This window comes from Numida meleagris, chromosome 1 (assembly GCF_002078875.1).
Source record: "Numida meleagris isolate 19003 breed g44 Domestic line chromosome 1, NumMel1.0, whole genome shotgun sequence".
In the NCBI taxonomy this organism is placed as follows: Eukaryota; Metazoa; Chordata; class Aves; order Galliformes; family Numididae; genus Numida; species Numida meleagris.
This window is the reverse complement of record NC_034409.1, coordinates 28,938,477-28,953,929: the sequence shown is the minus strand read 5'-3', so window position 1 is coordinate 28,953,929 and position 15,453 is coordinate 28,938,477. Positions and strand designations below refer to the sequence as shown.

The 15,453-nt window shown below is 35.9% G+C and overlaps 1 protein-coding gene across 8 annotated transcripts in view; it reads right to left on the bottom strand.

Moving 5' to 3' along the window:
• The window catches only part of NRCAM (neuronal cell adhesion molecule), a 145,418-nt gene that overhangs the window by 48,524 nt on the left and 81,441 nt on the right, over positions 1–15,453 (bottom strand). For 5 of the 8 annotated variants that reach the window (XM_021384947.1, XM_021384948.1, XM_021384949.1 and 2 more), the window contains 8 exons: positions 14,901–15,006; positions 12,094–12,290; positions 11,079–11,201; positions 10,509–10,679; positions 10,002–10,058; positions 7,415–7,526; positions 5,295–5,479; positions 3,737–3,868 (listed from right to left, as the gene is read on the bottom strand). In XM_021384947.1, the coding sequence (XP_021240622.1) occupies positions 3,737–3,868; positions 5,295–5,479; positions 7,415–7,526; positions 10,002–10,058; positions 10,509–10,679; positions 11,079–11,201; positions 12,094–12,290; positions 14,901–15,006 (1,083 nt within the window). The remainder of the gene's footprint in view (positions 1–3,736; positions 3,869–5,294; positions 5,480–7,414; positions 7,527–10,001; positions 10,059–10,508; positions 10,680–11,078; positions 11,202–12,093; positions 12,291–14,900; positions 15,007–15,453) is intronic. The other 3 variants (XM_021384951.1, XM_021384952.1, XM_021384953.1) reach the window with 1 other exon arrangement.

The following is a 15,453-nucleotide window of genomic DNA, read 5'->3' as shown; positions in this document are numbered from 1 at the left end:
TGCAGAAATTGATAGCAATGCAAGAACAGAAAATCTGTTGTTTAAGCTCATGGTTTCTGTTCCATCTCTTTAGTAAAGCTGAATTTTCATTTTGCATCAGTAGCAGAATATTAGTTTCTCAGTGAAGCTGAGATAATGATTTTAGATTTCTATACTGAACATCTGTTGCAGTAGTTCTACTAATACTACAATTCTGCCCTTAAATTTATGGACAAATAATAGTTCATGTAAATAGGGCCTGAGATCACTACCAACTTTTAACACATCATTTTCAACTGTGACCTCAGAGGTAGCTTTGAAGACCTTGTTGTTGTTGAAAAATATTAAGAAAGTAAAGACAGTTGGGTTTTTTAGAAACATATTTCCTTGCATAGTGATCATTTTCAGGTTCTGACAGTATCAGATGATCACTTTTATTGTAACATTTGCTAGAAGTAATCTATAATTTTTTTTAACTTCTTTCTTTCTCCAAAAACTAACTACAGTTGAGCAACTGAAGTGGTAGTTATGAAGAATTATTTGTAAACGTTGTACATTTTTATTCTGATGGATTAGCTATGACAACAGGAGAATGTCACAGAAACAGGACGTACTTCTCCACAGAAGCATATAGATGGTATGTGCAGAAAAGCTGTGGGTTCTGACCCAGATGAACACTGGACTATATTTTCAGAGTTGAGTAAATCTAGACAAAAGCTAGAAGTAAAACAGCAAGGCTGAGCAATATAGAGCATCAGAAAGATCTGAAAACCTATTGGGTCATACAAGACTGAAACTAAGCAAGAACAAGAAACTTATGTAATTCAACTTTGCCTTACCCTAGCACATACAGTGAATTGTCAAAGACTTAAATCTGGAAGAGATGGAGCATGAAAGAAGTGCCCTTTCCTTCATAATCTCACTCAATTCTCAGTAAAATATTTTCCAACCATCACTGCAATCCTTGGTCCAGGGCAAGCTTTTGATTTTAATCATACTACTAACACCAAAGGGATGGCAGGGCATTACCTCCACAGCCACTACTATCTTTTGACTATCTTGTGGAGAATAAAAAAAAAGCTGCTTATTAAAGGTTTTACTATCTACTGCAGGTCCTAGGCCAGATTCATCTTGGGGCATCAAAGTCCAGCAGGTTTCGCCCCACACTCCCACGGCCATCATGAGCAGCTCCTGTGTGTACTCTCACAGAGCATGATGGACAACAAAACCCTAAACCAGGGATTATCAAGGCCTTTCATGAAGGAAATTTAAGGGCTAATGTTTCTCCATTAACTTCAATATGATTACTAATGGAGACTAACTCAAACTAAGATTCAGTGTGAAGCGTGACATAAACAAGTGAAACACGTTTTGAAAGAAGATAAACAGTACCTTTCAGTGCACTACTTGTTTAAATCTAAGTGTGTGTATTTAATATTTAATAGTTCATCATGAACTATGAACTAATGAACCAATAAATTAGTCTTTTGTGCAGTATTTGCAATGTCTTTCTGAAGTCCAATTATGAAAGCGTTTCCCCTTCCCAATTAATCTGTGTTGTTACTTTTTTAGAAGTTGAGATACTTTATGCATGGCTTCCCTTTTGTAAAGCCACGCTGAATATCGGAGCACTAAAACACAATGGATTATGCAGCAGTATAAATAATGCAGAACTTCGGTGTTAATTGAAGCGCAAGGCAAGGCAGAGTCGTGGCCTGAACTTTCAATAGCTACTCGCAAAAGTAATTCTAATTGACCTCAATGGGACTGTGCATGTGGGTTTAAATTACTCCTGTGAGTAAACATTACAAGGTTAGCTCCTTATCACTCCAACATGCCTGAAACGGCTTGCTTTAAATTTAAAGCAACTTCTTCCTAAAAGCATTACTGTCCAAGAAAATGATCTAAAAGATTTCAAATAAACTTAAAAAATCTTCCTTTAAAAGTATCCCTTCATGCTGGGTAATACAATCTGGAACATTTCACTTTTTTCACAGGTGCTTAAGATATATTAATTTATTTTTTTCTCTATTTTGATACAAATCTAGACTTTATCTTTCTTCTCTTTCTCATTTTTCTTCCCCTTTCTGTTATTTAAGGCTCACCCTTTCACTGAGACATGGATGGATAGCTCTTTCTTCAACATTCTTCCTCCTTGTCTGAATATATTATGGAAAAACAAAACCGGAAGAATTAAGCATCTCCCAGTTGTGCTTTCCAATAGAAAATTAAAGTATTGCAAACAGATTACTGGGCCACAGGAGGCACATTGTGGGATATATGATGACAGCAGGGCTTTGAAATTCAAATGCAGTTCTTTTTCTTTGAAATCCTGCCATGGGTGTAGCTCGCTCAGCACTGCCCTGAAGCTGAAACAGCTGCTTTAGTTTCCTTTTACAGTGATTTACTAATCATTCAGTTGGAAGAGGGGCTCAATTCTGTCATTTAGTAATAAGTGAACAAAAGGGTATACTGTACTTGGTAGTTTCCACACCAGCTTTTTGATAACTCAGAATAACACAAAATCACAAGAATCTTAAGAACTGCAGTTTCTGTGATCATGATGCTTTTCTCTCTTTGATGCTCTGAGAGATTCGGCATTGTGGAGCATCCAGTGAACTTGAACTTATATATTTAAATGGTGAAACTTCAGCCTTCCTCAGCAGTGAAAGTGACCCTTAACTTAATGTTGAGCTGCACACTTTTCTCCTGCAGTTCAGTGTCAGCTCTCTTGTATCCCAAATATTTTGAATATATCTAATAAAAGTTCTTGTTTGCATTTTGCTATTTCCTATATTCTCACTGTAGAGAAATGTCTGTGACACCCACCAAAGTGCATCAACATGATGCTTGAACATCTCCTGAAACTCCTGAAAGTCACAGTCATATAATCAGTGGGTAAGAACAGACCAATATTTCACAGTGCATTATCTCTCACAAGGAAACAGGGTGGATTATTTTTATATTGCTTTATGAAAGAGGAAGGATAAAGCTAGACAAACCAAGTGGGATTTGATGGTGGTGGCTACGCTGAGTGCAAAACAACTGACAACAAACTGCAACGTTCCCTGGCAAGTTCTTCTCAAGTAAAGTCATGCTTTATATAGCAGCTAACTCGTGTCTGACTTAGTCATCAATTCTGGGATGCTTTTCTTGCTCATACACAGAGAAACAACTGTTTCACAGTCTTACAGGTTCCTTTTCTTTGACACCTGCTTGGCACATGCTGTTTTCCAGGCACTTGCTGATGCACCTGGTCAATTTTGCTGCTGCTTTTTAAGTTCTGAAGCCTGCAAGGCTCCAACATAATCTAAGCTACAAACCCTGCAAAAGCGCTCTGAGCATCCACAGGGGTGATGACTTTTATGTCATCATTTCGATCCTTAGACCAAATATGTGTATCTCTGGGGCAGCAAATGAAGGAACTGGCTAACATGACTGCCAATAGTGGAAACAATACGCCAGAAATATTCCTCCAAGAGGAATGGCACAGCTTTGTTGCTATGGCTCTCTGTAAGGATGCTACCAGACAGGATAACCAGGTGTATGTTCACAAATCCAGTGTTCTCAAGAACACTAAATGCACATTTTGTTATTCCATCTTTAGTAACTACAGTATTTTTAACACCTCACTCGTAAGTTATTATTACGTCAGGCAAAAAATATTCAAACAAGTTCCTCATTTATAACTTTCATATTAATTAATATTTTTTGTATTTCCTTATTAATCCTCCTGCGAGGTAATTAAAAGCCTTACTTGCTATGGGAACACCATTTGTTAACCAGCTTATACTAGGTTTTGGATTGCCATTAGCTCTGCAGATCAATGTTCCATCTTCTCCAGGAGATAAGACCAAGTTCCTGGGTGCTGTTATCCAGTACGGGGCAGCTGGAGTTAGGAAGAGAAACACAGCAATCATTTTCCAAAATTATGTACAGAAAATCATGATGCACAATAATGGAAATAATAAAATGATTCTAACCATATGTACAGGTACAGACGTGCACTTGCATGGTTAATTTTTTTTTTGTACATATGATATTCAAGCATTATCCAATAAATTATCCTTTGGCTAAACTCAGCTATTGTCTGCATTAAATAGGGGTTAGCTTTTCACTTCAAAATCCTGAGACAAATAACAAAAAGTCCCTTCTTTCTTTTAGGGCCACTTGTTTTTAATCAAAATTTGCCCTTCATAAAGACAGTAAGCTTTATCTGACTATGGCATCTAGAGAGGCTAGAATGGTCTTTTGACTAATTTCAGAGACATCCATGTTCTCAGTAGTTAGGTTGTTTGAACTGAAGTTAGGATAGATTACACAAAAGGATTTCATGTCAAGGGTAAAATCTTTGGTCTTGCTGAATTCAGTGGGTGGTTTCAGTAGGGTTAGATGTTTATGTGAGATAGCTGAAAACACACAAAGATCAAAATGGACAGAACACTGACCTTACCACAAGATTTGCATCTACGTCACCATTTTTAAATTAATTAATTAATTTTTACAAAAAATAACTGCAACTATGATATTTTATCGCAACTTCTAATTAAACTTCAGATTTTGGATTGGCAGATATGTGCAAACAGAAATCTTCTGTTCTTGAAAAGGAGGTTAAATATGACCATAAAGTGACGTTGGACTAGAGTAATAGAAATAGCTATTTATAATGCAAAGGGAGCACTACAGTTGATTATTTAAATGCCTAATTAGCTGTCATCCCCAATTTTTTGTTTCAGGGTACTCAAAATATACTTACAGTTTCTATTTGGACAAACATATTGCAAGTGTTTTTGGAACAAGTGAGACAATAGCATAGATAGAAGACATCAGGGAAACAGAAAATAGAAATGTTCACTGAGGGAAGAAAAGAAGCATAAGATGAATAGAAAAACAGAGAAGAAAAACAATCTGGGCCACATGAATGAAGAGCAGAAAAGACAAAATAATAAGGAAATGAGGAAGAGAGAAAATAGATGTGGAGGAAGATAAAAAAAAAAGAACAAAGGATAGAAGCAGTCTAACGACAGTTAATCAAAAGATCTAAAATGAATATAGTGAAGGAATTATTTTACTGGTGTTACAGTACAGCCCCAGTTTAGCATGTTGCTTGACAAAGTAATATAATAAAAAGAGAAACTGAAGTTAGAGGTAGTAAAGTCCATCTGAGAGCAGAATTCAGTTGGCTTATTGATCATCCATTATTTTTTACTGGTATCATCCATCCTTTCAGCAATAATTTGCTATGCTAGTAAGCATATTCCTATCTTGCATTCTTGACACTGACAGTAATGAATTAAGGATTATTTAATTATTACCTTTTACAGTTACTGAAATGACGTGATGTATAGAACCTAATATATTTCTTGCTATACATTTATAATTCCCAGAGTCGGCTTCAGAGACATCTATAATCTTGAGAGTCTTCTTAAAATTTTCAAAAAACGTTCTGTTGGCTGGCAGTTCGCCACCCTCTTTAATCCAGCGGATTACTGGTGTGGGTCTGGAGAAGCAAAAGTGCAGATCAAATTAAGGGACTGCCAACAAGGAAGATGAGAGTTCTACATTTGAACATATATTTTACAAGCAATTAATTTAAAAGTCTTTACTCAGATTTTGGGGCATATCCAGCAAATGTGCAAAATATGCCAGCATTTGTTTCTAGGAAATGACAAGCCTCACTAACACTGTCAATGGCCATCTGTTCGTATGTTTAATAACTATGGAATACGTTTGTCTGCTGACTAATCTAAAAACCTTAATGGTTAATAAAGGGATACAAATGTACTTCAAATCTTACTGCACTTACACTTTTTATTTGATGCTCATGACTCTCTAAGAGTAACTTTTGATAATGACAAGTTTACAACTGTCCTTTGAGCAATATTTTAAAGCTTCATGATCATAAATGTTACAGCAGAGCTGCTAGGAAACAAATTTTGCCTATGAGAAAGCAAGAAAAAATGTCAGTGCTGAGTCAAGCATGGCTACTTGTCACTGCACTGTGTCTAAATCTTGGTTATGCTCCATGTCAGCCACTGAAGTTAAAAGATGTTCAAACTCATGTAGACAGAAATTAAAATATGTTGCTCACTGAGTAGAATGTCTTTTCCCAAGTATTAATGATTTAAGGCAAATATCCCTTTAGCAGTCTAATATCACATATTTTATAACAAAGACACCCAGCAAAGTTGTCTTCTAGTTCTGGTATCAGTAACTAGGAGTAGTTTCTTCCAAAAACAAAAACAAAAACCAACCCTGGATCTGGCCTCTTGTGGATAACAATGTAAACTTCCCTCACTGAATTATTTAGATAAAAACTTACACAACATAAAAATTACAAAGGCACAAATCCATATAAAGTATAATATTTTGAATTTCCCCTGTTTTTATTCAGCCATTTTACTGGAGTTTGGATCTCTGACTAATTTATTGCCAGGTTGCTAAAAAGCATATAACTGTATGGTAGATGAAGATTAGAGGATCTGATTCTATTCCCACTCACAGCTGTGGTAATGCTAGTGGTGCTAATACAAGGACACCTGAACAGACCACAGCTGAGACAGAAACAGTGTACTGACCCCTGTATCAAGCTGTGTCAAGCTGTACATGAGCATACTCTCTGGAGTTTATTCAAATGAATACCTCTACATGATGCTGTGTTGTATCATTTACTGGCTTACATCACTGCTACATCAGTGATCTGCATTGACTGTTTTTGCGCAACGTAAATATTTTTATAGTTTGTGTAATAAATTGGTACTAAAAGTTTTCCACTACCGCATTAACTGAACTATTTGCTGATTTCTTCCTGAGAATGAAACTGATTTAAGGTCAAACTAGTTCACGAAGTTAAACTGCTCTCCAGTAATTTTCTACTTGCACAATAAGCAGCGAAGGCAAACATGCATTACTTTGAAGAAACAAGTACCAATTAAACTCAATTACTTATGAGAAATTGGATGTAAGTCGCTGAAGGTGTGTTCTGACAACTCCCACCTAGATGATCTCCTAAGTAATTATTAGCATACGTGAGCAGCAGCTTTTTCAGATTCTATCAGCACATTTATTTTTTTTTTTAAACACCATTTGAAAGCCTAGTGGCTGTATAGTTAGGAAGAATTCAGACTTTGTCCTGAATGAAATTCTGCAGACATGAAGACCAGTTTCCAAGGTTACCTTATGATTTTTCTTGCTTGTGTCCTGAAAGCAGAGGCCATCTCATATATTTAATACATGAGAAAAACATTTAAGTTCATAGCTAGTTTTAAAATCTGCTGATTTCAAAGTAAATGGTGGACTTCCTTCAAGACTTCTTTCCATTTATTCTTCTGTTTCTTTAAAGCTTATACAGTGTTAACTTTTTCATTATCTCTGAAATGCTTTCCTCCAATTCTGTACTTCTATTTAGAAGAACACAGAATAAAAAGTCACTCACAATCCTGCTGCAATGCATTCCAACAAAAGAACATTTCCTCTAAGTTCCACTTTGTTACTTGTGCTGCCCGTTGGTGTAAGAAGAACTGGTGGCCTTTCTGTAACTGGCTTGGCTGGAAAAAGAAAAGTTAAAATAATTAATTTCTAAATTTTATTTTAATACTGATCAAATGCATACATCCATTCTCACAGTTTGGACAGAGATTTTGACACACATAGTCCATTTAATTAAAAATTATCATGTTACATAGGTACACGGTTTAACAAGTTAAGCTTTTGACAGACGTACCAGAATCATATCTCAACCAGGTAAACGCTAGAATTCTGAACACATACATGAAGAGAAGGCTCAAGGGACACCTCAATGTGGCCTTCCAGTACTTGGAGGGAACTTACAAACTGGGGGGAGACTGACTTTTTACACAGGCAGACAGTGATAGGACAAAGGGGAATGGCTTTAAACTAAAAGAGGAGAGGTTTAGGTTAGATGTCAGGAAGAAATTCTTTACTCAGAGCGTAGTGAAGCACTGGTAGAGGATGTCCAGAGAGGCTGCAGATGCCCTATCCCTGGAGGTGCTCAAGGCCAGGTTGGATGGGGCCCTGGGCAGCCTAATCTTGTGGCTGGCAGCCCTGCCCATGGCAAGGGGTTGGAAATGAGGTGGTCTTTACGGTTCCTTTCAACCCAAGCCATTATATGATACAATGAAAAAACCTGTTATTTGTTTGCTGAGAGGGCAGCATTTGAAACATAGTTTTTACATAACAACTATGTATGGATGCATACTGAGCTTGACCTTTGTGAGTCTGCAAAAGACTGAAAGTTACCAAAAGTTTCCAGGCTTCCATCAAAACACAAATAAAGCAAAGTAGTTAAATTCAGAAATATAAACAAAATTGTCAAAAGGTATGCTCCACTTTGAAATATGCTTTGTTCACCATCTTCTAGATAATGTGAGAAATCTCCGGAAATTTAGCCTTGTCTTCTCCCCTTACTATATATTCAATTTTAATTTCAGCTGTTCCCCTCCCTGATTGATTACCTACAAGAATTAACCATAGCAAACAGATAGTTGTGAGACCATTTCTGACATTACACTCTGTACTCTGAAGCCTACTATGTCATTTCACGTGCCTCTCTGTAAATGTTTTTTTAAAGCTATTTTAAAATAAAGGATTAACTTGCTCTAAAGTGCAGTAGCAGTCTGAATCACTACAGCAACTTACTGTTGTTTTGTTTTTTTTTTTTAAATGTGGGCAGAAATACAATAAAATAGTTTATTACGGGACAGGATTTATTGATAGACTGACATAAAGAGAACACTTAAATGTAATACAGCATGCATCATGAATTTCTTGAAAATAGCACCTGGGCAACTTAGATCTGGGAGAAAAGGGAGGTCTAGCATAACAAACACAGTCACCAGTCACAGGCTCTTAGTAGTCTATCCAGTTTCTGCAATGCTAAGGATCGCTGTCTCATTTTGCAAGACTATGAAAATTCAAGGAATTCTCTCATATTTCTGAGTTGTGAACCAACTGATTGTGTTCCTTACTAACTGTAGTGAACATATCATCCTGTGTTCTCATTCGTAGTTACTGTTCGTTCTCGAAGAGAACCTGGTTCTCTCGAAGAGAGACCTGGTTTAGTGGGGTTATGTTGGTGGTAGGTGGATGGTTGGACTAGGTGATCTTGTAGGTCTTTTCCAACCTAGCTAATTCTATGATTCTATGATTCTATGAATGCAAGCTTATTTTTATGCAGAGCATTAAAATATTCTGTGTCCCTGATACAGTTTGGATTACAGTCAGTTACGATGTAACGTATACAAAGACTCACTGGACAAAGACAAAACAGGACAAATATTATGCATTTATCTCAAACAACATTAAGAGGGGAGTTCCAGATGCTCAGCTGCAATGGCATCAGTCTTACCCCACAGTCAGCCTTGCTAAACACAAATACCTGTGCAGGAGGATTTAGTTTGTAATACACAAAGCACCACTCAACATAGATTCATGAAAAGTTCAAACACCAACCAACAAACACATCTTTTCCCTACAAGGTTATTTATACAGCTAGTATTAAAGTGTTTAGATTTTAATCAATTTCAGTTCAGTTTGACATTTATGAAATATATTAAAAATGAATGGAGCATTCAAGAAGTTATTAAACGTAAAGTGCATCCGTTAAATGCTTAGTTTTTGTTATCTATTATACAGCACTTGATAATGAATAGTCCCAGTGATAATGAACAAACCAAACTACTAGTTAAATTAGAGAAAAAACTTTAAAAAAGTAACATAATACAGAAGCAAACAGACAACTTGTAAAATCTGCCCCAGCATGAGCAGACTCATTTATTTTGGGAGCTGGTATTGTTTATGAGGCATATGTTACAGGAACATTAAAACATTAACAAGTTGAAAGGACTGTGCAGTCCATTTTGCATGTATTATCACCAGTACTAATAGATACTTTTATTAGAAATTGAAAAGGAAGCAAAAGGTTTAGCAGCAATGAAGGTAAAGTTAGTTAACTAAATGCTACTGTGCAACAAGGAGTATCAGTGAGGACCAGTATAACTCACCACCATAAATATCAGTGTCACTCAAATTAGCAGCTATAGTGTCATTCAATGAATCCACTGAAATAAACAGAATATCATGAAGAATGCATACAGGAGGGATAAATCAAAGTATTGGGAATCAAAAGGTGATGTTATGGCCACGGTGAGTTAATCAAATGATTGATTAATTTATTTCGATAGTTACAGCAGTAACAGCTTGATATTCTTGAATATGAAAATGACTAAAAAAAAATTTTTTTACGCTGTATTTTTCCCATCATTCAAATCCTAGAAAATACTTCTTCAAAAGACAAAGCCTAATCAATGGAAAAAAGACAGCTTTTAAAACAGATCATACACCAAGAAAACTGGAGATTACATTTTAAGCTTTAAAGAGTAATGCAATTTCTTATTCAGAATTAAACCAACAAAATCACTAGCATAAAACTATGAAAGTTTGGCAAGTCACCTGAGAATTCTGGATAAATACTATGCAAGTACATAAGTTTTAGCTGATGCAATACCTACTTGAAAAGACTTTTACAGAAATGGGTTGTTTCTGCTGTATAGTTTGTGTATGATTAAATCTCGCATAGCAGATATAGTCCTCACGAGTGTCTTCTGGTTGTACATTAGAGAAGTAAAGGTCTCCATTTAGACCTTGGGAAACTCTTTCACTTTGAGGCAGCCTTTGGAAAGCTGAGGAAAACAAGAAAACATTTATTTCAACTATAATTTCTCTCCATAGTTATGACCTGCAGACTCCACATGTTTTCCATTATTCTTTTATAGGTTTGTAAATACATAGACCTTCTGAGGTTTTCTCTAGAGCTTCCTCATCCCTCCATTCTTCCCCACTGTGTTAATTCACAGCTTACATTAAGATCTCTAGCTACTTTTGGCTTCGTGCCTTCAGGCTGCATGTTTGCTTGTTTGTTCATTTCTACAGAACTGGAAAGTCTTTGTATTTTAACTATGAGGGAAACTCCATCACCTGTGGCCTTTGTAAGCAACAGTTAGCTGCACAGAAAAAATGTGAAAATGTAAATGTAAATGTAAATATAAAGTAAACTCAGTCTACATAAAAAGCAAACTCACCGTTATCCATCCAAAATATTATAGGTGGTGGTAAGCCAACAGGAGGTCTGCAGTGTAGTACTAGAGAATCACCTTCTCGAACATGATTCGGTTCTAGTTTTTCTTTAGTCCACAAAGGGGACCCTACAGAAAGTAATTTTAACACACATACAAACTATGAATTCAGAAAAAAATCTGGAATTTAAGGAAGAACTGCACATAGAATTCCAGAAAACTACAAGAACTAAAAGCATCAGAAAGTAAATTCCTAACATATTTACTAAATATTTAATTTTGACTTTTTAAGATGTTTTCTTGGGGGAAAAAGTAGATTATTTAAAATAATTATTACAGCAACAATTCTCTAAAAGTATAATCACTAATTCAAAATACTTCGGCTAATCAACAATGGATCTATAACAGTATCTGAAAAATTTAATTATTATAAACAAAAAAGTAATGCACAAAATTAGAAAAAAAACTTTCTGAAATAATATTATAGATGTTCTAATTAAACTTGCGAGATTGGCACATTTTAAGCTAAGAAGTCTGAAAAACTGATCTGAGAAAAGTTGTAGAAGCAGTTTACCACTACTTCAAATCTTTAAGCTTCATCATTTTTTTTGTTCTCAAGCTGCTCCAAATTAGAGCTATTATGAAAACTATGGAATACAACCATCAGAAAGATAGTAAACGTTGCTGCATCAGTTAGGTGCATTCAAGATTTAAACAGTTTATTCCAATTGTAATTTCATTAATACAACCCGATTTTAAACATCTTAGGTCATCCAGTTGTACTAAGAAAAAAATCAGGAGAGCATTTTGGTTCCTAAATATTCTAAGGAATTTGGGAGAGGCATTAACAGACCAGAACATTAAAAATTATAAAACACCTGCTAACATTTTCACTTTGATGACTTAAAAGATTTTTTTTTTTTTTTAAGAAATAGAAAAGAAGACAATGAAGCAAAACATCCGTAAGAAAACAAACAAATGTAAGCCCTTCATGTTTGGTTAATGCTAGATTTTAACTTACTAGATGGCCGTATAACAATATTGTTGGAAATGGCTGCTCCTCTTTCATTCCTTGCTGTACACTGGTATACTCCTTCATATGCTTCTGCCTTCACACCATTCATTATATTTACGACAAGGGTTCCTGAATTTGGCTTCATTGTTACCTGTGCATCTTTATCTATATCAAAATGAGTTCCATTGCGTGTCCAGGAGAAGCTACATAATAAAAGTACAGGAAAGTAAGAATTATTCCCAAACTAAATTAATCAATAAAGTAAATATACCTCTTTTTTAATACAAAAAAATCTGGCAATAGTCAGAGATAACAAGCTTGGCTTGATTTGTTAACGGAAACCATTTCAAAGCCAGCAGTTTTATTTTAAAAATTACATTAAAAAATGCAGAAGTTAATCGTCTATAGAGAAGAATTGATTTCTTTTCTACCAAAGATGATACAGTAGCATCTGGAAGAACTGATACTGCTAAAGCAGCATTAGCATTTCCATTTAAAAACCCATTGTTGAAAGGTTTTATAAACCTGCCTTTAGAAACTTGCTCTGGGCAGAAATGTGTCATCTCAGGGCCCAGCAGGAAACCGTTTCTCTTAATTGGTTTGGCCCTTTTAAAGTTCAGCATGTGAATTAAAGATTGTAGTGAGTTTGGTTCCTTTTCACTACTCTAACACAAAAAAGTGTCATTTGTTCAATGAAATCTTGCAGCCTGGTAGTCCATAATTAATCTGGTTTATTCTGGTGTTACTCAAAGCAGAAGATGTTTTGAAAAGTAACCACTGAAAACGAAGACTATTAGAACTCATTTAAGAAACTGTAAAAAGCAAAGATTCACAGCATGCAACTTACACTACTGCAAACACTGATTCTTTAATTTTTAATTAAGGTTTTTAATTTTTAATTAAGATTTGTTAATGGTCACAAGTACAGTTGCACAGAACTAGACCAATGCCTGTGAAGTTTTGAGCACTCAGTTTTGAATACTGCGAACGACAGTTCCCATACTTGTTACACTTGTGTAGTGTTCATGGGAGGACTTGGGCACACAGTGAATGAAAAGGGAACCTGATTCTTAAGTTCTGCAGGTAAAGCTGCAGAATGCAGAGTGTCTGTAGTCTCCAGCTACCAACAGCACTGAGGAATGTGGGAACTGTAACATAGCTTCAAATGAGAGATGGAACACCCCTGAAGTACAGATACATAAAAGTCAGAATCTTTCCTTCTCGTGCCGTAGGTAGCAGCATATCCACAAATCTTTGTGCCAGCTCTCACTAATAAAAAGTCACTGTGGATTAACAAAACAATTCACAAAGTTGATCTTCAGAGCTTTGAAGCAGTTCAAATTACAGCAAGCATTTGCAGAACCAGATTCAAGACCAACGGATCAGGTTGATCAATGAACTAAGTCATTTGGATATCTCATTTTTTAAAATCTGCCGAACTTAGAACAACATACTTTTCTCCCTAGAAAATCTGCACTTAAATCCTGCCCTTTCCTCTGTAGCAGGGGAACAAGGCAGTCACAGATTTGATGGGAAAGGTGAGGCAGTACAGCAGACAGCCCTGGAACAGCACTCTGATATATTCAGTCTCATGGACTGTGCTCTTAGCTTCTTTGTTAGACCCAACCCAAAAAAAGGTACTCAAAAGAAGCATCTGCAGAAGCAGTACAGATGTCTGGAAGCACACAGTAATCACCCAGTCCTCCAGGTTAATGCCCAGAGTCTTGAGACGTCTGCTAATCTAAAATACTTGTTGTTTTTACAAGTATTTACAATAGTAAATAGTACAGTACAATAGTACAGTATTTACAAGCATTATGGCACTCCTGCCATTAACAGAACACTACAACGGGTGACACCATCGCAGAAAATATCCTTCCTTGCCATTCTGCCACCCAGTATAATAATGACCGTGGTCTGAAAGCAACCAGAAAGAATAATGTAGAAAAACCCTGGTTATTCACATGAAGTACATTTAATGAGCTCACTGTGTGCCTGAGAAGCAATTACAGGTTGACCTTGTGAATAAATTGTAGGGTAATACTACTGAGAACACAGAGATGCATATTTCTGTTTACAGACCCTGAAATCAAAAGCAGTTACTAGTAATGACAGAATACATCACTGCTTCTGCTGCTTCCAGTGCAGGTATTCAGCACAAATATTTAGAGGCTCCTAATTTCAAATACTGCTGCTGGGTCTTAACATGGAAGATGATCAGGAATCTGATCCGAACACAGCATTGCTATTTTTGCTAAGCACAGAACTCAAGGCTGGGAAATATGCCTGGTAAATGAAGGCCTTATCATTTAGATAACAGATAGATAATAAGCAAATTATGACAAAATACGTATGTATTTAAGGCTGTACTTCATAAAACTGAGTGTTTTAGAAAACATTAAATTTGAATTAACTCTGATTTTATTCAATGCGCATTCTTCTTAGACACTACACCTAAACCAGGAATGGGTTCCATCTTATAGCACAGCATGCCTTTTAGTGCATTCCATAGGCATTTACCTATCTGCTCCTTTAAAAATCTAGCATTATTTTGTTGTTGTTAGAGCTTTGAGAAGGAAAAAAAACCACTACAGTTACTTGATGACTACAGAAAAGTTTAAATCTCATAAGAATAGTCAAATACATGCCACTTTCTGCTAGCTGTTTAAATCACAGAGGTGGGGGTACGTGCATGTTTCTGTGTGTGCCAGCATATACATAAGCATATACTTGTTGTTCAAAAGATTTACATTCTTTTATCTTAGTTTTCCTGAGCTACCAGGCCAAAAAAAGCAAAGTAAGTTGCTACTAACCTAGGAGGTGGTTTTCCTTTTGCTTCACATTGTATTACAATATTCTCTCGAGGGTCAACAATGTAATCTTTTGGAGACTGCTGAGTTATCGTTGGAGGCTGAGACACTTCATTGTGGAATATAAGAAACAGAGAGGAATTTAACAATATCTTCAAAGAATCAGCAAGACAGATTTGTAAGATTTTGAAGAAAGCAGAACTACAAGCAGCAAAATCATCAACAAAAGCCCTGGATTAAAGTATCCTTTGTATGTGGAGGCTGACACCTTCTCCTCCTGTACATTAGTGTCGCTATTAACTTCCAATTGAGCTACATCAGTTTACAGTGGAGGAGAACCTTGGCCAAGAAGCTTGAGGGATATAATTTCTACACATCAGATCTCAATAGATCTTCATGAAGTTAACGGACACTAGAATTCCAAGTCCAGCACATCCCAAATAAACAGTTGTGAGATATAAACCCATGCAAAACATTTTTTAACATACAGAAGGAAAAACATCTATATATTGCTTTTGGATTTCTAAATATTTGATATATTTGCATATTTCCTGTG